Source organism: Plectropomus leopardus, chromosome 17, assembly GCF_008729295.1.
Source record: "Plectropomus leopardus isolate mb chromosome 17, YSFRI_Pleo_2.0, whole genome shotgun sequence".
Lineage (NCBI taxonomy): Eukaryota > Metazoa > Chordata > Actinopteri > Perciformes > Serranidae > Plectropomus > Plectropomus leopardus.
This window is the reverse complement of record NC_056479.1, coordinates 26,068,761-26,090,340: the sequence shown is the minus strand read 5'-3', so window position 1 is coordinate 26,090,340 and position 21,580 is coordinate 26,068,761. Positions and strand designations below refer to the sequence as shown.

Sequence of the window (21,580 nt, the reverse complement as noted above, 5' to 3'; positions counted from 1 at the left end):
ATAGGCTGCAACACAATGGGCTCCATGTATAAATAGAAATATGTGCACAGTTGAAAATATCTGAAATAAAATATGGAATTATATCAATAATAATTAAGTTCAAGAGCCAGTCTGTTAACTCAAAAAAGCAGAAAGACTTCTTCACCATGTTGTTGTCTTGTGAATTAAATCTTTTTTGGCTGTCTCATTTTTACATTCAAGTTTTTTACATTTTACAGGCCGTTTGAAATGAAACTATAACGCAGGAATCTATTTAAAGATAGTGCTGCTGTTAGTAGGTCCCACTTATCTTGACGTATTTATTTGTACATAATGCTTAAAATAATATCCTGGCTTTAGGGCGCTCGAAAGTCAAGCACCATCTGAAGTGTGCTTGAGAAATAATCTGGCTGAGGAGAGATAAAAATGAACTCGCCCTGCAGCCAGGTGATAAATGAGAGAAGTGAAATGTGTATTAACGGTTTCTGTCCAGCAGAGCGAGCTGCAGCTCAGAGAAAAACACCGAGGACGGAGCCGCAGGACACTTCAGCTCCAAACAGCTGGTGTGTGTGGAGTGTGTGTATCTCGGGGTGAAAGGTTGTGTCTTTATTTGGCTTCATTTCTGTGTCAGAGCGCTCGAGAGGATGAAAGGAAGAGATTCTCACGTAGGGTATTCTCCTTTTTTTACGACCTTTGACCTCAATGCTGCAGGACAGAGCCTCTAACCGGACAAGACCAACAACATATTCTGTCTTGTGTTCATAGCGTTAAAGAGGTCAAAGTGCGTGTGTGTGTGTGTGTGTGTGTGTGTGTGTGTGTGTGTGTGTGTGTGTGTGTGCTAATTTTGGATGTGGCTGCAGGGGAAGAAAGTCTCTGGTGTGTGACAGAGCAACTGATCATTAGTCATTCTGCTCCACATACTGTAGAGGAGGAGGAGGAGGAGGAGATAGCAGGAGGTGCAGAGGGAGCGGAGGGGGTGAAACTGGTCTGGACGTTTGCTCTCCTCGCTGACTGAGTCCAAGTTTTAATGTTGCTGTGTTTAAAAGGTCGATGCATGCAGATAAAACTCACACCTGTACTGCTGTTAACGCTCTTTTTGTTTCTTTTCAAATGTTTTTTCTCGTTTTGGGATAAAAGATCAATTTGTGCCATAAATCTGTTTCACTTTGTGCCATAAAGCAAAGCAGCGGCAATCAGCTTGTGTGTTTGATTATATAAGGGACGTTTATTGATGTGAAAATGTTTCATGTGACGTTTTCACATCAATAAAAAACGGTTCCTCTTCGTCTTCACTGTCTCTGTGGTTCGGATGAAACACCCACAAAGGAGGAAGTGAGCGCTGTGGGAGGACGGATTCGTATGAAGTGTGATGCACTGAAACTGTCAATCAACAGTCAACTTCTTTTCTGCACATTTCTTGTTTTACTCGTGTTTTTTATATCACAAATTAGGGAACAGATATCAGAGAAGCACAGAACCTGATCAGCTGATGAGGCAGCTGTTGGGACTGTTTTTAGTGGTTGACTTCTCACATTTTGGCCATTTTTTTGGAGTTTGGAGGCTCCAGTCCAGATAATTCAGGATGACCCAGATATTTGTAAGTGCTAATAGTGGTTAACATGAAAAAAAGCAATCGATGCACCTCAGTGAATAATAACTTAATAAATAATATAAGGAAATGTTGGGACACAAAGATAAAAATACAAATCTGTAAAACAGAGACTTATTAAATTACTGAACTGGATTTTTTGTTGGAAAACCTGTTGTTTTTTTTAAATTATTGTGCATTTTTTGCAAACCCTGAATACTAAAAATTTCTTTTTTTTATTTATTTCTTTTTTTCTATTTTGTTTTTTTAGTTTTAAGGGCTAAAGAAGCGGCCTTTCCTTGATTTTACCGCCTCTTTTAGGCCATTGATCATGTGTGTTTTTAGCAACACATTGCTGTTTTTCCAGCAGCTTTTTAGTCCATAAACATTTATTTCCTTTTTTGCAGCAGAAATTGTGCCGTGAAAAGTGATTGTTTGAGCCATTTTGAGCCAAAATATTGTCTTTTACTAACTTTAACCAAATAGAGAAGCACAACATTAACATTTTTCTGGCGGTTGGGTAGTAAAGTGAGACATTTAATATCAAATTCACGTCCATTTTGCATTCATGTTTTGTTTCTCTCTTCGTGATTCATATTTTAAAAGATCTGTGTAAGTGTGTGTAAGTAACAAAACAATAACTGATTAATGCTTCATTTTATTTTCAGCTCAAAGAGGTAAATGAACCTAATGAACTCTGTATTTGTCTCTTTAATAAATGGCCTGATTCTTGTCTTCCTGGTCTCATGCTGCTACTTTAAAAATGATAAATATTTTTTTTAAAAAGGTTTCAAAAAGAACTGATTTCAAATGAATAAGAAATTATGTGAAACAAATTTGTGATTTTAGGAATTATAAATTAAATTGAGAATTAAAGGTGAATTAATCAAGTGAAGGAGAGCCGATGAAATAAAGAAATTTTAAAAAAAGAGTAAAACCAAAGTGCGAAAGGAAGAAGAGGGCATGCGAGAGTAACGATGAAGAAAAACTGCTAAAACATGAAGGAGTGGAGGGATGACAGAGAGAGGAGGGAGAGGTGATGGATGAGACAGAGAAAAGAGAGAGAAGAGCTGATTGGTTAGAAGAACAGACGAAGGCGTCCTGATAAGTGACACGATGCACAGATCCGTCTCATAAGCAGGATGGATAGAGGACGATAAAAACAGTCTGTCCCTCTGTAACAAGATATAAAAATGAAATATGACAGAAAACTTCCTGTGCGGTGAGCGTCACACCTCCCCCGCAGGTGGCAGTCTCGAGCTTGAACAGACTTCAGCTCTCATCCTCTTTTTTATTTTTAATTTTCTGTCCAAATGTTTCCGATTCATTCGTGCTTTATTGGCATGAGCATAAATTAGTTTATCAGGAGCGACCGCAAACTCACCAGGAAGAGTGTGCACCTCCTGTAGGATCTGTTTTCTTTCGGCTTTATCCTTCTTTAAACTGTTGAGCACCTTGTTTTTTACTTTTTACCATTTAAATTGTTCTTTTTCTTGCTTATCTTTTGCATATATGTAAAAGTGTTTCTCACCCAACAAACTAAAGGTTTTGCTTTCAGCCCTGAGTAATGTCTGCAGGCTGCTCGCTGCATCGACATACATGAGCCGGTACACATGTTGCCTTTTTTTCTGCATCATCAAAAACGTAGACAGGTGGACGTAAAAGCGAAGCCAATGCTGCACATAAGAACTCCCAAGCGCAAATATGTGAATCTTACGATGCTTTATCCTCCGTATGACTCACTGGTTACCTTCACTGGTTGGATTGGTTTGATAAAGGAGGAGAAAGACTGGTAAGGGTTAAATTAATGATGTCAGGGTAATCTGAGCCAGAGGTAAATATGGAGAAGCTGAACATTTTAGTGCACGTCAGTGTCTCTCTTCGAACTCGTCAAATAACGTCGCTCTGTCAGCGCTTTCGGCGTACGAGTGAGACGCTAAAGTCCACCTTTCACGTCCGAAACGCGGCTGGGAGGCGTCATATGAGAACGTGCTTGCAGACAACCGTTGGCTTTGTCATCATACGCAGGCGGACAGCCAGATGGCGCGTCTACATGGGAGAAGCACAGGCGGTGTCATGTGAGAAGGCGGCTGGAAGGAAATGGTCGCATGAAACACTGAAAGAAAGTTTCAGGTAAAAAAGCTGCCAGTGACAACATAAAGGAAGATTAGTCCCACAAACTACTGACTTTCATGCAGAAGTCTGGAGTTCACTTCACCTGTGGATGTGTTTGGTTTTTTGGGGTTTTTTACACTTTACCATGTGCCTCTTTAGCCTAAAACGAACCCTCGTGACGGCCCGCGCTGTTGTGCAAACAGAGTTTACAAACGAAGGCAAACGAGATGAAGATATCAACACTTAAATGAACTCTTTTCATGTCTGGATTTTAGATGGCGATCAGTTAGAGGACAGAGTGAAGAGACATTTTAGAGACTGACTGATGTCCCCCCTCATCTTCAGTGTAAATTCTGCTCCTTCATTAGGAGGAGCTGCGAGTCTTCAGCTGTCAGGTATTCAGCGGACATCAACACGTTTTCACAGCTACAATTGGATTTCATTCACACACTGTCACTACTGTCTAAATACCCACAACGGCAGCTGTGCCGTGTGTGTGTGTGTGTGTGTGTGTGTGTGTGTGTGTGTGAGAGAGAGAAGTAAACATGCCTGAAATACAAAGACTGTGATGTTTCATTCATTATGTTGTCAGCATGAATAATAGATGGCTAATTGATATGCAGTACATCACACACATACACACACTTCCATGTGGGATCGCACTCTGAACTAATATTTGTGAAGCTCAGTTGTCATTTCACATTTAAATCTATCACAAGAAGCGAAAGAGAGAAAGAGATCAAAGGCCAAAAAAAACATACAAGGCGGGTTTCCATTGACACTCAAATTTTCGCAAATTGAAATTGCAAATATAAAATACGCCGAATGGAAACCTTTCGATTTCTAAATAAAAACTCCCATTTATTGCAAAAAAAGGTGATTTCGGGTGATTCAAAAAAGCCATAATTCACAAAACTGCAGTGGAAACACTTCTTTGCTTTTATAGGTCACATGATGAAGGAAATCCCTCGGGCGTGATGCAGCCGGCGCTGAAAGACGTGTTACCGCGTCGCAGAACTCTTCAAAAGTCGAGCAGACGTTTTGAATCCACAACTCGTCTTTGAAATCGAGGATTATCACCTCCAAGAAAACCTTCGTACGCGGCCGCTCACACGTATAAGAGGCTCTCTTTTCCGTCACTCACATAACACGCCTACTAGTGCTGAAGTCAAGACAAGAACAAGACTTTAAGGGGCCGAGGCCGAGTCAAGACCAAGACTACACACACACACACACACACACACACACACACACACACTCTCTGAAGGCCGTTATCGGTGACAAAAAATAAGCAAACTACAAACGATTAACGTGATTTTCTGGATTTGAAGAAGGAAGTTTTACATCCAATCACAGTAATTATTTCAACAAATAAATCTGGAGTTGTCTCGACCGGTCTGGATTAAAAATCCGGAGTCCGCTATTTCTAAGATCGAGACAAGACTGAGTCAATATGCGTTCCAAGATGAGACCCTAAAGCAAAACCAAGACCGATCTCGAGAACTACAGAGCCTACGTCACCTTCGATTGATAATAAACCAATAAACAGACGTTAAAAACAGAAAGAAAATCACTGTGACAGCCGGTAAAGCAGTAAAAATAGTCAAAATATAGCAAACCTTTGAACTGACAGATATTTTTGGGCGGGCCTACTTTAAGGTGACTAAAAACTAAACAGTTGAGGTAATATTTGGTTAGCGCCATTTCATTTTACATACGCGATGTCGGGGTTTTATACTCGTAACTTACTGTAAACTGTGATTTGGTCTGTTAGAGTTCTCACTTTATTACAAACGTAGTTGTGTCATCTATAAACATTTTCACATTTTTCATGTTAAATGCAGTTTAGCCTTTTCTACTGTGATCCATCGTTTTTGTAAAAATATTCATCATATCTGCTTTAACACAGAACTGGGAGCGGTCTCGATGTTATCAGCTAACTCTCCACGGGGAAAAACAAGCGTATATCCAATCTGGATGTTTTTGTTGTCGTGAAGCAGAGAGACAACGACATGAAGATTTAAGGTTTCGGGTGTCTCCAGGCTGATGGAGATCAGACCTCCTGATTTCAGCTCGCATAATCCAGGAGGACAACAGACGGGAGAATATACGAGTAATCTGAGAGTGACGGATGAGAGAATAAAAGAACAGAGAGAAAGAGGAGAAAGTAGAGTTTGTGTAGAAACAAATAAAGAAAACTGTTTTTTTTTTTCTTCTTTTTGATAAAACAGAGTTGAAGGACAAACACAGACTGCTGAGAGTCTGAGAGCGACTCCAGTCTGAATAACAAGCCTTTCAAACTGTTGGTGCTCACTCAGTGTGCATTTGAACGCCCCCTCACTTAGATACCTGTCTCCTGGGAAACCGGTGTGTACGACCCACACACACACTCACACACACACACACACACACACACACACACACACGAAAGAGCTGAGGAGTGAGGACAGAAAAAGAGGTGGGGGGGATTCAACAGTAATGAGTTCAACACTCACATACAGCAGCAAGCACACACACACACACACACACACACACACACACACACACACACACTTGCTCTGCTCCCTGTATTAAAGCTGCAATGAAACTTCAGCCAATAGAAAGCCTCCGTTCATGTGATGTCGGCCAATCAGAACGCTGCACGCTGACACACCCACAGGAGGGTGTGTAGGGAGGATGGAGAGAGTGTGTGTGTGTGTGTGCCAATATGTGTACCTTTCTCTGCGGGTGTACTGTATCTGTGTGTGTGTGTGTGTGTGTGTGTGTGTGTGTGTCAGAGGAAGCTCCCCGCAGGTTCTGATGTTATGCTGATGTTGGTCCTTTGGGGGAAACAGAGAGGCGGCCGAACCCCTGACTGCTGCTCTCACCGTGAAACAGGAACACACACTCAGTTCATGTCAGCAAAGATTTGATTACACGTGGACACACAGGAATTCAAAACGCAGGCACACACACACACACATGCACACACACACACACCCTTGCCAGCTCTTTGAGGGCAGAGTCATGAACGGTCAGCGGTGGAAAATGTGTCTCCCGCGGTCAGCTCTGCAGCTCTGCAGCTCTGCAGCTCGGCAGAGGAAGCTGAACTTTCCTCCATTTTATCACAACCAGCAGCTTCATTACTGAGCTGCCAAAATGGAGGCCTGATGGAGTCCACTGCTGATTAAAGGGGCAGTCCGCACAAACTCAACCCAGCCACAAAAAAACACACAAGAGCAGCTAATTTAGGAGGCTGAGCTGCTTCCTCTGCAGGCAGTGAAAGCTGCAGGAGACGAGCTGATGGAGGACAAACACCAAGACGAGCCGAATTAGCAAATACTTGCTGTCAACCAACATTAAAGTAACAGTTTGACATTTTGGGAAACGCGCTGACTAACTTTCTAGATGAGATCAATTTGCCTCTCGTGTTTGCGAGTTGTTTCTTTCTGAGCGTGGTGACAGCATGACCCGCCCTCCTCTGCCTCTGATAACCAAATCCAAACCAATCTGACTCCTCATAAGAATCTAAACAATGAAACCAACGACGTCATTCACTCACAGACATATATTTACACGAAGATGCCGCATCCAGGGTTGTCAGGAGCGTCAACACGGCCGCCATCTTGTGTCAGGGCTTGTGAGCGGCGGTCTGACTCAAAGAACACAAACGTTTTTCACCGTTTTTTTGGTCAATATCATTCACCCTTACCTCTGCCTAAAGTTTTTAAACCCCTTTAACCACTGATGTACTTGTTTTGTTACAAATTCCCATGAGCGAAAACAATTTTTATACATTCAAATTAATTAAATCTAATGACGATCTTGATCAATGTCGTTGGATAAACATGCATCTCTGAGATATTTAGAGTCTTGCGTCCTGTCGGCTCTGAACAAGGTATATATATATAATATATATATATATATATATATTTTATATCTATATATATATATATATATACTGTACTGGATGGGTGGACCTTGTTCAGAGCCGACAGGACGCAAGACTCTGATGCAAATTCAAAAAAATGCACTGAAGGAATTGAATGACGCCGTCAGCAGCAGCCGGATGGACTTCTCACAGTAGCTGCTGACTTTAATCAACTCATCCTTCAACTCCAAAGATGCAGCAGGATCAAGGACACATTTTAATTTCATTTTTTAAACTTTGTGGTATCAGTCTTCTCATCTGACTAATAACAAGAAAGCGTTTTCCAAAATGTCAAACTTTCCTCTTAAATACACTTGAGAAGATAAACAAAAATCCAAAAGAATTAAAACTGTCGTCCGCCTCTTTTCCCGCTAATTTATGACCGAAGTGAACAAAACCCGTCAAAGAGGGATGAAAGGGAAAAGTGATGTTTTTTCAGCAGTTTGAAAGGAACACAAATGTCATCAAAAGACATCAGAGGAGAGAAACGATTAAAGAAACGAACAAGGTTTTGTTTTCACCCCAGAGACTCACAGAGCGCCATCAGTACAGTTCCATCTGTTTATTGATTAACTATAAAATATTGAGTTACTAAAACAATTTAAAAGAAACACTGATAAACGTGGTTGCTGTCTGTAAAAAAAAAAGAAAAAAAAACCTTACACATACAGTATAGGGTGACAGAATATATCTGGTTTCATCTCTAAAATGTATTTTTTTGTTGCATTTTTACAAGATTAGACATGTGTACAAAGTATATTCTGATAGCTTTTTCTCCACCGGACAGTGAAGGATCATTTACAAAACTTAGATGATTTTTCTATTTATTTTCAAAATAATCTTTTTTTTCTTTTGTCTGTAACAGGACGATAACGATACTGAAGGAACAGCAGACGAAGAACCAGCCTCCAGTCCACATCTCGCTCTCTCTCTCCCATTCTCTCTGATGCTCTCTCTCCCTCTCTCTCTCTTTCTTTCTCTCTTTCTTTCTCTCTTTTTCTAGCAGCTAGCTCCCAGTGCCCGTCAGCAGTATTGCTTGAGAGGCGTGGACGATTGTTCAGAGAGGGGAAGCAAAGGGGAAAACAAATATGACGGAAACATGCAAAAAAAAAAGTTGAAAAAATAAATCACAGCAAAAACAAACATTTAAAAGACGAGCAAAACAAATGAAAGAAAAAACAAAATCTGAAAACACATGAAATGAAAATGAAGGCGAAGAGGGCAATAAGTGTTTGTGTGCGTGTTGGACCCTGTTTGAAGGCCTAAGGCTGGGCTTTGGATGGAGATCAGGGGGGCAAATAGAGACTGGAAGGCAATAACACACACCTTAAAGGGTTACAACGGTGTGTAAGTGTGTGTGTTAGAGGATAAGAGTGTGATGTCTTATCACACACACACACACACGGAGAAAGAAAGTGCTTCAGCGGCTGCGGGGGTAAACAAACATTCATAACGGGCACCTTAACGTGTACGACCTGTGTCCCCGTTACGCTCCCACGGCTGAGACGGATTCGGTGATCCGTTTTGGCCGAGTGTCGCTCGAAACTTTTTAAACTTTTGTCTGCAGAGACGTGAGTCTCAGCCTGAGGGAGCAGGCGGGGTTTTAGCGGATGAGATTTTTTGTAGAGATGCTCCGATACCATTTTTAACTTCCCGATACTGAGCACCGATCCGATACCATTACATAATTTTATTTTTTAAATTACGTTAAAAAACCCGGATGTATACTGATAACCCTGTCTGAATGTGAAATAAATACCACATTGTCGTATGATGTTTGTAAAATGTTAAAAATACATACAGAGTGAACACCATGAAACCTTTATCGTCTCCTGTAGTTTAACTTTTTTTCAACAGGACTCGATTCTTTGACAGAATATTTTACCTCGTTTCCATGACTTTATTTTAGTTGCTTAAAAAGGGTCGGCCTTCATCGCTGTGTGCATGTGTCAGCGTTTTTGTCCCTGTTTGAGGCTCTGTCGTGATTTGACTTTTTATCTAGTTTTTAATCAAGTTTTAGGACATATATTTTAAATATGCTTTTAGATCTTTTTGTATTTAAACTACCTTTTAGCTGCATAAAGGATTTTTAGTCATCAGACGTTTTTTGTAGATTTTTACTTCGTCTTCTACAAGACTTTTGCTGCTTGTCCTTAAGCGCCTACGGTGCTTTTGAGAGCTCCTTCAAATTTGATAAACGACTTAGATCAGTTGTCAAAATTAGCTTTTCCGAGTTATGACGTTTGGCCAAAGTAAAAGCCATAGCTGCATCTGCCAAAACTGCCAAGACTCGTTTCACTGTCAGGATTCGATCCGCTCGAGGTGAAAACATTTGGAAAATCTGGAGGAGCTGCATCATTAAATATTTCAATCCTAGTTCAGGTCAGCAGTGCGCTAAACCGGATATTAGAAATTCGGACAGCGGACGTAGGCACTCTGCGCTCGGCCGCCGTAAGTCTCACGTGCGCTTGCACGGCAGCTGATTTTGATTTTGGAGTGAACGAGCCCTGCGTTCATCATCGTGTCCAGTTTTCTTTAAACATTCATGAGATAGAAAACCAAAGATTCTGTAGATTCGATGCATTTGACGTGTTTGGATTAGAATTAGACGTTTTTTTATGACTTTTTTTCGCATTTGTTGCTTGTTGTTCTTATGTCTTAGAACTGTTTTGCGACCTGAGCGTTCGTGATACCTTAAAACGACATGTTTCCAGGCCTGGAAAACGTTTTTGTTTTATGATTTCATGACTTTTCCAAAAACTGTCATGACCATAAAAACTCTGTAAAACAATAGTTGTCTGTGTGAAACTTGCCGACTGGTTTAGAGGAGCGAGAAATTAATTTCCAAGAAAACGGTCATTTTACTCGGATGTTAAAGTAACGATTGATTACATGGTATCTGATCGGTGCGTAGATTTACGTACTCACCAATACGCAATTCAGCATTTCAGGCAGTATCGAGGCATTTCAAAACTTTTATGGGTATCGGAACAACTCTAATTGTCTGGCATCAACCAACTGAGTAATCTCAGACAACAGCACATATATCACTCTGTACCTTGTTCAACCACTTTCAATACTAGCAGCACATTATCAAAAACTTTTCCTTTAGCTCTCCTGCACTGAAACGCCACTTTACTGGCAGAAGTCTTTTGTCATTTAACGGGAATATGTCACATTAAGAACATTAACATCTCGGGCTGTCCTCCAGACGGCCATCTCAGAGTGAGTACAACTACTATATCATAAAATCAGACAAAACCAAAAGATCTCAAAAGAGTAGAAAATATTAAACCTATTGAATATCAACAAGACAATCTTCAAACTCTGCAGCCAAGCAGAGAGAGGGCAACGTGGTAAGAAACATACGAAAAAATCAACATGATAATCACAGATATATACTACGTACACAGTATACGAAATACTGCATATATCTGATACAAACTCTATACACAATAGTGTAACGAAGTGGGTTAAGAGCTCAGGAACGCAGTGTTTAAATGACAACGAAGAAAGGCATTTCTGGGAAAAACACCAGTCTGGTTACTTTGATGACGGCAGGGGGGAGGGGACGGGACCTAAGCGAGATTTGGCGAATCATCATCATCATAAGGCCCTGGAGAGAAAAGGCCGCCCAAAAAAAACGCTCACAACCCTGAGCACGACATTCAACAGTCTCACCCTAAAAAACGGTTAAACTAGGCACGTGGAAAATATTCATAAGCAGCTAAAAGAGAGCCGAAAGGAAGAGTGTTAAAAAGGGACGTGTGTGTTTATCTGTGTGTGAGGGGCTTCGGCGGCGTGCAGAGGAGAGGCGGGGCTGAGGGCGGGGGGTTACGTAAATACTCAAGGAAGACACACAAGACTCCCAGTCAGAGTCTCCTCTGCAGCGGAGCTCGTTCAAAGTGCACTCATGTCAAAGATGATTGCTTCGGAGGGGCGAAATGTGATCGACAGACGTCCATAAAACAGCAGAAGCAAAAGTAAAAAATAAAATCCAACACGGGACATTTAGAGGTTGAAAACGCTGCAGCCGATGAATGAAGCCAAACTCTTAAAATTGAATTATGTTCATGATGTAATCAGAGCTGGCAGCTTCACACTGACTATCGGCGCCATGACCTTGATGCATGTCGGACTGACTGCAGTGTTTACAACCCTGAAAAAACACCTTAAAAAAGGAACAATCCACCCTCCGGGACTCCGACACTGTCGACGCATCAGCGTGTCTCGTTCAGTGCGTTCAGAGTCACTTTGTGATCAAGTGTTGTAGTTTACTTTTCTTGGTTGCCCGTTTTTGCCCTACGTTTCCCAGCATGCTTTTCAGCACTGTGCTGGCTGTCTGTAGACAGTCGGTTTCTTCATGGTCATAGTTAAAGGGGCTGTCATCTTTGAATAAAATGTGTTTTACGTTGATAAAATGACAGATTATTTAAATGCAGTCTGGTGGACTGAGGATCAAGACTGTTTCTGGTTAAACAAAAAGGATCTTTCTTTAGCAAAAATGTCCATCTATAGCCTGTCAGTGGCATAAATAATAAAATAGTAGGGGGGTGAGATTTGTGGATACAGAAGATTTAGGGAATGAGTTAACAGAATTGGTTGTTGTATGACTTATATGTCAATCAGAGTTTACTTTGCTATTGCAGACATGCTCAGTGTCCTCATACTTTTGTATAATCAATACAAAGATTTGTGAAAGACAATATGAATATGTCACAGATGTTTACATCCGCTCAAAACTGGAACGAATTAGTCAATTTTGACACAAACCATGGGAAAATAGGTTGAAAAATACCCTTTAACTTTGAATTTTTAAGCCACACATGTTTTGCTTCCCTTTATGTGTTTTGTGGATGTTCCCGTAAATACCGACTGTATCTATTGAGGTTTCTGTCAGATAAAGAAACTGGTGTCACCTTCTCTCGCATCTACTTCTCGACGTATTGTTGTTCAACTTTAGAGCAAAAATGGGCAAAATACAAGAAAAATCAACAGCAGCTGGTTTTGTTTCATAGTGTTGAAGTGTTTTCAGGGTGGATTTTTCCTTAAAGGTGCTCAAAGATGAAAAATGGGAAGTGCTTTTAATAGTACAAGATTCCTTCCTCTCTCTTTAAGCCTGAGTCTCTGAGGGAGTCAGAAGATTTAGTCGCACACGGACAGTTTTCCTGCCCGCGTTAGGATTGTCAAGGGGAATTGAAGGGGTTAAATTAAAGGAGGATAGACTTTAAGTGTTTTTTAAGTGCTCTCTGTTGGACAGCAATGGAAGGAGTCTCTACCTCTCTCTTTCTGTGCGTCTCTTTCTGTCTGTCGCTCCTGCTGTTCTGTAGATACATTTATATGACTGTAACATGACTGTAACATCACCACGGCAACATCATAATCACAACGTCACATCACCGCCGTCTGACGGACAGACACGGAGCCTCTCTCCTGTATCATCATTCACAGTTCATTAAAGCTTCTCGACTGTTTACCTTTTTAGAAAAAAGTACTCTGACATAAATCTATTACATGAAAATAAAACACTCATATTTTCCTCTATATAACTGTGTGTGTGTGTGTGTGTGTGTGTGTGTGTTTCTAACATGGAGGTGAGTATTTACACGTGTCTGTGCGTGTGTGGATGTTTGTTTATGCAGATTATTTACATGTGAAAGGAGACTGAAGTGCTCGCGTGTGCTCTGAAGTTTCTCCCGTGAACACAGCGAGCAGATCAGTGTGTTGATGGAGTCTGTGTGTGCAAACGTTTCAGGAGACTCGTTTTCTCGTAATACTGTCTGTAGCGTCTGTAGCGTCTCCCGTCTCCGCAGTAGAAACTGATCTCGACTATCTGAAGTGTATGATGGTGTCGGAGCGGTTCATTGACAGATCCATCGTGAGTGAAGATCAGTGATTAGACTCGGGCGGGTTTGACTCCCAGTGAGCGTCAGGATTTTGGTTTCTCTCTGTGGTGGTTTAGCAGATGACTGGGACTCCGTCCGTGTTGAAGATCATGCCCGTGGTGGGTTCGTAGGTGCCCGCCAGGTAGTAGAGGTCCTCGCTGTCGGCGTAGCGGCGCGTGTGGGTCATCTGCTCGTACTCCTCCACGCTCACCACCAGGCACTTGTGGCTGACCGTCTGCACGTCGTTCTCGTCGCTGTGAGACGACTGGTAGAGGGCGCGCTGTGACGGAGACAGAGATTTTTATTCTGAATCTGCTGTTTATACTGTGGTTTAACCCTTTGAAACCTGGATCAGCTCTCTTGTCCTGCATTCTGACGTCTCTCACAAGTATTTAAATATTTGAAAAGTGAGCACATTGGGTTTTTTTTTCTTTAAAAAACACGGTAAAAAATTACATACAACTCGGCAACTTGGCATGCAATGTCAAAAAAACAAATAGTAAAAGGCGACAAGAAAATGACCCGAAAATTAGCTATAAAAGAGAGAGAGACAGAGAAAATCATTAGAAACCCTCAAATATTCAAATGTTTATCCAGGTTTCAGATGTCGTTTTTAAATGTAGAAGTTTCTGGAATCTCCTTAATCAATTAATTTTATGTGTTCTGTCATAAGCAGTATCATTGTTATCGTCAAAATCTTTAAAAAAAAAAAAGTTTTTTGTGTACGTGACATTTTGTATTTTGTTCTAATTTGGACCCAAGTTTTGCTGCTTTTGGTGCTCCACTGCACCATGGAAATAGGACAGAGTTTAGCTGTAGTGATTTAATGAAACTGACACCCCCTAAAAACATGATTGTGAACCAAGAATGTTGTTTCTGCTTAATCATAATCAGAAAAAGTTTGTGGAAATACACTGAGGTTCCTAAAAGTTGCTCTGATGCCAGTACAGAGAAATAAGTACCAGCACAAAGTATGTAAATTTAAAACAAATAACAATAGAAATGCAGTTATAGTAAACAATTAACACTAGTATGTAAATAATTTATTAATATTTTAAAAATAAAGTACGTGTAATACGTTGAAAATGTGTGTCTAACAATATAAATGCAAATAAATACAGTAATAGACAATTAGCACTAATATGTGGATATTTAAGTTATAATGTGGATAATGTGCTGAGTGTGTAAAGGGTGTTGATTATTAAACTATTAGCATTATTTATTTTATAAAATAAAATAAAATAAAATAAGAAAAAATAAAATAAAATAAAAAAAAAAATAAATAAATAAAATAAAAAAAAAAAAATAAAACAAACATAAAATAAAAAAGCATCTCTTTTAGTCTCTTTTTGGTTCTGATTAAGTCCACAGAAATTTTAAAGCCTGACAACTAGACCTGAAAACACAGGTAAAACCCTTTTTTTCTCACCTCCATGAAGTCTTTCCGTTGGATAGAAGAGTGCAGAGCCGCCGGTAAAGACTGACCACACATCTGATCCCAGTTCTGCAGAGGACACAAGTCTTATCAAAAAGCTTCAAACTAATCACACGCAAAGGATGTATTCAGTCTGACGTGCGTTTCTTTTGCTTAACAGCCATGAATGAATCGTGCATATCATACTAAAAAAGTCATGATCAACCTTCTCACGACGATCTCATGTTTTTTTAATGATACAGTAGCATGATGTATCGCAACGAGGAAATAAGAGAGAAAAATGAAGGAGGAAGTTTCTATTAGTTATGAGGCTGAACTAAATAATTCCCCTTTCATGAATTACATTTCCTGAAATTAAATAGGTGTCAGAGCACTCTCACCCCTGAATTAGACCTTCTGTTACTCAGATGAAATAATTCAAGAAACAAAATTATCATTTGCCAAATGAAAAATCTCAGCTGTAAGTTAGTGTTTTATCCAGTTGTGTGACTTAATAATGACAACAAATGTTTAAAGCTCCATATTTTGCTCATTTTCAGGTTCATACATGTATTTTGGATTACTACAAGAACATGTTTACATGCTCTGATGTCCAAAAAAACACTTTATTTTTCTCATACAGTGTGCCTGAATATAACTGTATTCACCCATTCTCTGTCTGAAATGCTCAGTTTTAGCACTTATCTCATTAAGCCCCGCCCCCCCAAATTCCAGTCTGCTCTGATTGGTCGGTTTTTTCAGGTCTTCCACATGTGAGCTCTTGGTGTCTCTGCATTGTCAGTGCAGGCTGGACATAACTGTAACGGCACACTAGCAGCACTTTCTACTCTAATTTACTATAACTGTGACATCACAATATGGGAGTCCTGACGGCTCGTTTAGAGGCAGTTTATGAATACAGACTGTGTGCAGTCCTCTGAGTATTTTCATACTTTCGCAGTATTTATACAACACTTACACCTGCTTTATAATGGAAAAAAATTACATAAAAATGTTTTACTTTTTTACAATACGGGACCTTTAAAGGCCCAGTGTATAATATTAATGTAGATTTAGTGGCATCTAGTGGTGAGGATTGCACATCACAACCAGCTGAAACTTCCTGCTTTGAATTCCTTGTTATTGTTTATTGTTCGGGAGGTTTTTTATTGGGAGCTGAATTGTCCGCAGAGGTCTCTTCCTCTCCAAAACAAAGGAACCAGGTGATTAAAATAAGTAAAAAAACACTGAATAAAGCTGTTAAATATAAACGGCTCATTCTGAGGTAACGAAAACACAGGTGATTTTAAACATCCATTCATTTAAAAATCCTACACACTGGATCTTTAAGAAGTCTAATCCGTCTTATTTTCGTCGGGCTCCTACCTTCTTGTCGGTGAGTTTCTTGCCGGGGTTCGTCTCCTCCGGATGATAGAACCAGTTGACCCTGACCACCATGTTGCTGCCCCACGACTCCCACATGCTCTGGATTCGGCCGATGAAGGGCAGGTTGGGCCGGCCGGCGGACAGGAACACGGCACAGTCACCGATGCGGATCATCTCTCGGCCTCGAACAATAGCCTTATAGAAGAGCTTCTTCGCCTTGCCTTTCATACCGCGTCTCTGGAGGGGTCAAGAAAAAAAAAAGACAGACTGGTCACAGAGTGACAGGAGGGGGACATTTGGACAAATCAGGGTTCATAAACATTTTTACCAATAAATTTCCATGACTTTTAGAGACAATACATTCTCTGAAATGACCCTCGATACTTCTTATTAGTTCCTTTTCATTACTATATAATAGCTTTTTCATATATATAATAAAAAGAATTCAGAACAGGATTCAAACTGATTATTTCAATAAAACTTTTCATTATTTATGAGATGGGAGGGGGTGGTTTTTTATTGTTTTTTATTTTGGCTTAGGGGAGGGGCATACAACTTTAAATAGCTTTATTTTGTATTATTTTATTTATTAAAGGAAAATGCTTTCTTTCAAAAATGTGGGCCTTTTTTTCTTTCGAATTTTTTGACAATTTTTGCAATTTGCAGTTTTTTTTTCTTTAAAAAAATGAGGTTTTATTATTGTTTTATTTTAAACTGAGAGATTCATTTTCTGTAAATTGTTTTGGCAATTTTCTTTAAGAATATTTGGTGATTTTCAAGAAAAAATGCCTTCCAAACCCAAGGGCCCAAAGGCTGGGAAGGCATGATTTCTTTGTAAAAAATCACCAAAAATACACCATTTATTACAACCACAAACTGTAAAAACAGAAATTATCGTCGGATTTTAAAACTTCCAACATTCCTTGAACTCATGCGAAACAAATTCCAGGCTTTGTTTAATTTTCCAAAACTTTTTCAGGCCTGGAAATTCTTATTTGTAAGTTCCTTTACTTTTTCAAGACCGTATGAGCACGAATGAATACTGTTGGTGTTTATCAAAGTTTCCATCGATGCAACATCTTTCTCCTCACCTGAGTGGGTTTTCCAAACCACTTCCAGAGCTGTCTCGCTGGGAGGAAAGCAGAAATTTTGGGCCTGTTCTCCACACTGGGGAGCCTCTGACGTTTCGCCAGCTCCTTGGTGGTTGGGAGGTGGACCCCCTCTCTCCGCTTTGGTCTCCCCACCTTCCCCTCTCCTCCGCTGGGCTTTGGTTTCGGAGGACGACCCCTTTGCCCGGAGCCTTTCCCCGTGGCTGGTTTAGCAGGTTTAACAGGAGCGGGAGCAGGAGTCGGAGAGGTTGACGGGGAAGGAGACCGTGAAGGAGGAGACAGCTCCTCTTCCTCCACTTTCACCTCCACCTCCTTCTTCACCTCCACTTCTTCCTCCTCTTTCGGTTCTTCTTTTGGTTTCTCCTGCACTGGAGGTGGAGTGATGGGGGCTGGCGGAGGAGTAGGAGTCCTCTCCTCATCCGAGCTGCAGGAGGAGTCATCAGTGGACGACGATGACGACGAAGAGGACGACGATGAAGAAGACGAGGAGGAACCGGAGCAGGATGAAGAGGAGGAGGAGCAACTTGAGGTGCATTTCTTCTTCTTCTTTATCTTCCCTTTTTCCGTCTCCTCCTCCGACTCTGAGCTGCTGCTGCTCTGCGACTCCTCTTTCATCTTCCTTTCCTCTCTTTTCTCCACCTCCTTTCTCTCCTCCTTTTTACCTTTCTCCTCTCTTGTATCCATCTCCTGTCCTCGAGCAGCACCTCCACGGCTTTCTGCCTTCTCCTTCGCCAGCAGCGGTGATTTGTAGGTGGAGTCTTTCTCCGGCAGGTTCGGCTCTCGATCCGGAGCTCTCGGTTTAGCCTTTAGCAGCTTCTGATTGGCTGTCGCTGCGGTGATGGGCGTGTGATCTCCTCTGACGCCCCGACCCTCCAGCAGCATCAGCGCTTTTGTCTTCTTGGTCTTTGGGGAGGTGACACCTTCATGGTCGAGCTTCACGAGGGGCTCTGCAGACGGGGGCTTGCGTCTCACCAGCGAGCCCACGTCGCTCTGCCCCGGGCCGGGCTTGGGCCTGGAGACGGAGCTCGGTCTGGAGGACAGCTGGTCGGACGGCATCTTCAGTTTGGGTCTCGGGGCGGATGATGACGATGACGACGACAACGACGACGTTCTTGGAGTCAGTGAGGATCCGGGTTTTCCTGTTGACAGCCTGGAGATGGCGCCGGGTATTAGTCCAGAGCTGTGGCTGGATCTGGAGCCACCGTGGTGGTCCGAGGAGGGTTTAGTTTTGGGTGAGGACGCAGAATTAGGTCTGGGCGTTGATGTGGCACTTGTTTTGGGTGCGGAAGACGACGTCGCCATATTGGGTCTGGACATTGGTCTGTTGGCGGTGGGACTGATGCTGCTGCTGCTCTCTCGGCGCTGGTTGTTGTACGAGCTGAGGTTGGGCTCGCTGTACAGATCCACTGTCAGGACTTTTCCGTAGGTGGAGGGGTAGAGGGAGGGAGGCAGAGTGCGGGCTGGTTTGGGAGCAGAAGGCTGGGCTGAGCCGGCCTTCCTGGGCACCGGACTGGGAAGGGTGGGGCTGCTGGCGGGCGACGTGGTGGAGCTCTTGCGGGATGGTTTTGCCTGGGTTCCCATCGTTGGTCGGGATGCAGGACGGGGCTTCTCCTGAGCTGCCTTCTGGATTGAAGAGTTTCTGTCCTGGGGAGGCTTGGCTGGAGCCGGGGGTCTCTCTGCAGGCTGGGAGGAGCAAGAAGGAGGATCAGCTTTCTCCCGGCCTTCTGGGTTGATGGAGGTCTCTGAAAAAAGACAGAAAAAAAAGGTTAACCTACTTCACCCCTCACTTCCATATAACTATTTTTGTCTTTTTTAGAGGGGGGCAGGGCATTTCTAGAATTTTAGGACGTTTATAGGATTTTAGGACATTTCTCTGATTATTAGGACGTTTCAAAGATTTTAGCACATTTCTTTGCTTTTACGATATTTCTAGGATTTCAGGACATTTCAAGATTTCAGAAAATGGTCTCACTATAATGAAATGGCTACTATGAGGATTAACATCATCAAAAATTAATTTATTTCAGTTTCAAAACTGTTTCAGGACCCCAGTATGCAGAAATATTCAAATACAATAAGCAAAAGTAACACTTTTCTACCACATACAAGAAAAAATGTAGTGTGTTTGGGTTTTTTTTGCCAAAACTGCATTGGACCAGCATGAAGTGTGTAAGGGGGAGACTTGTCATTACACAGAACCAATATTATTCAGATATCTTGAGGTCAAGGGACCTCTGTGAAAATGGCAACACCAGTTTTTCCCTCAAAAAATTTAACCTAACACTGGAGCGTTATTTAACCCCCTCCTGACAGGATAGCATGACATGTGTAGGAGCTATTTGTTGTTAGTATGTAGTTGTTTTTGTTAATCGTAAGTAATATTGTTTTGATTATTCCTGTTGTTCACTTTAGATTAGGTTTTTGATAGTGTGGATAAAATGTTGTTTTTTTTAAATCAGAGTAAGAGAGGCAGCGGGAGATTTCATTGTTCCTTTGGCCTTCTTTTACCCGCCTACATCACGCGCCCATCAGTGGCTATGTGATTCTGTGTTTAAGTTTGCTTTTGCAGACAAATTGCCACTACAGCATGGTTGGTAGCAATGGGTTCCTTTGGTCTTCTATCTTCACTTTAGCTTTAAACTCAGCCGGTTACAGCCTCTAACAGACAGTAATGTCGGCTGGGGACACTTCTTTATGAAGTGGAATAGGTTAAGAACTGGATTTTACTGGCACATTACACATGGGTTAACATTGGATACGCTGACGTTTTCATTGTGTGGCTTCTTGATTTTTGTGGTTCTGCAGCCTCATGTGCTGAGAACAGTAGACAAACAAGCAAGGAAACTGTTCTGAAATGAAAACACTGCATGTAAGAACTGCTTACCCAGTAGAAACAAGGTCGGCGTCAGCAAATCAGACATGCAACATGTCATTTATTACAGCCAGAGTAACAGACCCGGAGCTTTACGGAACAACAACGAAGCTGCAAATTCATTGTACTGATATAGGAGCTGACAGCCGTGGTCAAATATGAGATGTTTGATGAAAGATCCGTCTGAGCCTTGAGCTATTTTTGCTGGTTCTGTTGTTTTAAGATGACTAATCAAAAGACAAAAGATGACTAAAGCATTTCTGATTTCACCTCTTTAATGGCCTCTATGATAAATATGTTAAAATAAAGACAGAAACAAACTGCACGTAACTCATTTCTATTATTATTCCCAATAATCAACATAAATGAAGTCCATTCGTCTTAAATGGATAAGTAAGGCACTCAGGAGAGAGACACACCGCTCTTCCGTAATGCGCACTGAGGCAAATAATGTGAAATCCATCTCTTTTTTTTTTATGACGACACATTTGAGATGTCTTTTATTGGTCCCATGAAATTACTCCATGAAGAAAAAAGGCAGCGAATCTCAAAGAAAGCCAAATGTGATGGCAGTGGTTAATGTACAGTGCACTAGTTTTATCATCAGCACCTCCTCCATTATTTTTTACCTCAGACAGGAAACATTACCTTTTCTTTCTTTGATAATGTGAACACGTTTGGTCAATCATTTCTGTGACACTCATTGTTTCTACCAGCTATTTCACTGATACATTAGAGTCATGCAGAATGACACTCAGAGGATATTATCTATTAGAAGGCTGAGCAGCAAATCGGTGGGTTGGTAATAACAATTAGAAAGTGGAATAACGATGACACTAAAAGTCAAGTTTAAAGCCCAAGTGAACCGACAAAAGACAAAGACTTTAAAGTCCTTGTGCAACAGCAGTTAGAGTGTCTTCAGCTTCTGTACTGTGACAAATTTCTCTGCTCTCTTTGGCAGTGCACAGTTACAAGAGGGATTTAGATCAAATCCTTTGCATTTGATTGGTTTGCTAAAAACTGTGCAGGTTAAGAGTTTAGCGCAACACAGAGACACAGCTGATGCTGGCTCCACACACACTGCTCTTGTTGCATGAATGCTGAATGATGCACACAGGTTTTGGAGCAACATATGCTGCCATCAAGACAACGTATTTTTCACGGGCATCGCTGCTTACTCCAGCAAGACAATGAGACACACTCTGCAAATGTTACAACAGCGTGGCTTTGTCGTAAAAGTGCAGGTACTACACTGGACTGCTTGTCTCGAATTGAAACTGTGTGGCGCTTTATAAAAAGCAAAAATGTACCCTGGACTGTTG

General features: G+C 41.4%; 1 protein-coding gene across 1 annotated transcript in view; it reads right to left on the bottom strand.

Moving 5' to 3' along the window:
- Positions 1 to 788: 788 nt before the first annotated feature.
- Positions 789 to 21,580, bottom strand: part of tnrc18 (trinucleotide repeat containing 18) — an 83,160-nt gene continuing 62,368 nt past the window's right edge. The window contains exons 27-31 of the mRNA XM_042504477.1: positions 17,369 to 19,128; positions 16,278 to 16,514; positions 14,907 to 14,981; positions 13,143 to 13,757; positions 789 to 817 (exon numbers count right to left, since the gene is read on the bottom strand). Coding sequence (XP_042360411.1) covers positions 13,551 to 13,757; positions 14,907 to 14,981; positions 16,278 to 16,514; positions 17,369 to 19,128 — 2,279 coding nt within the window. The 3' untranslated portion in view covers positions 789 to 817; positions 13,143 to 13,550. The remainder of the gene's footprint in view (positions 818 to 13,142; positions 13,758 to 14,906; positions 14,982 to 16,277; positions 16,515 to 17,368; positions 19,129 to 21,580) is intronic.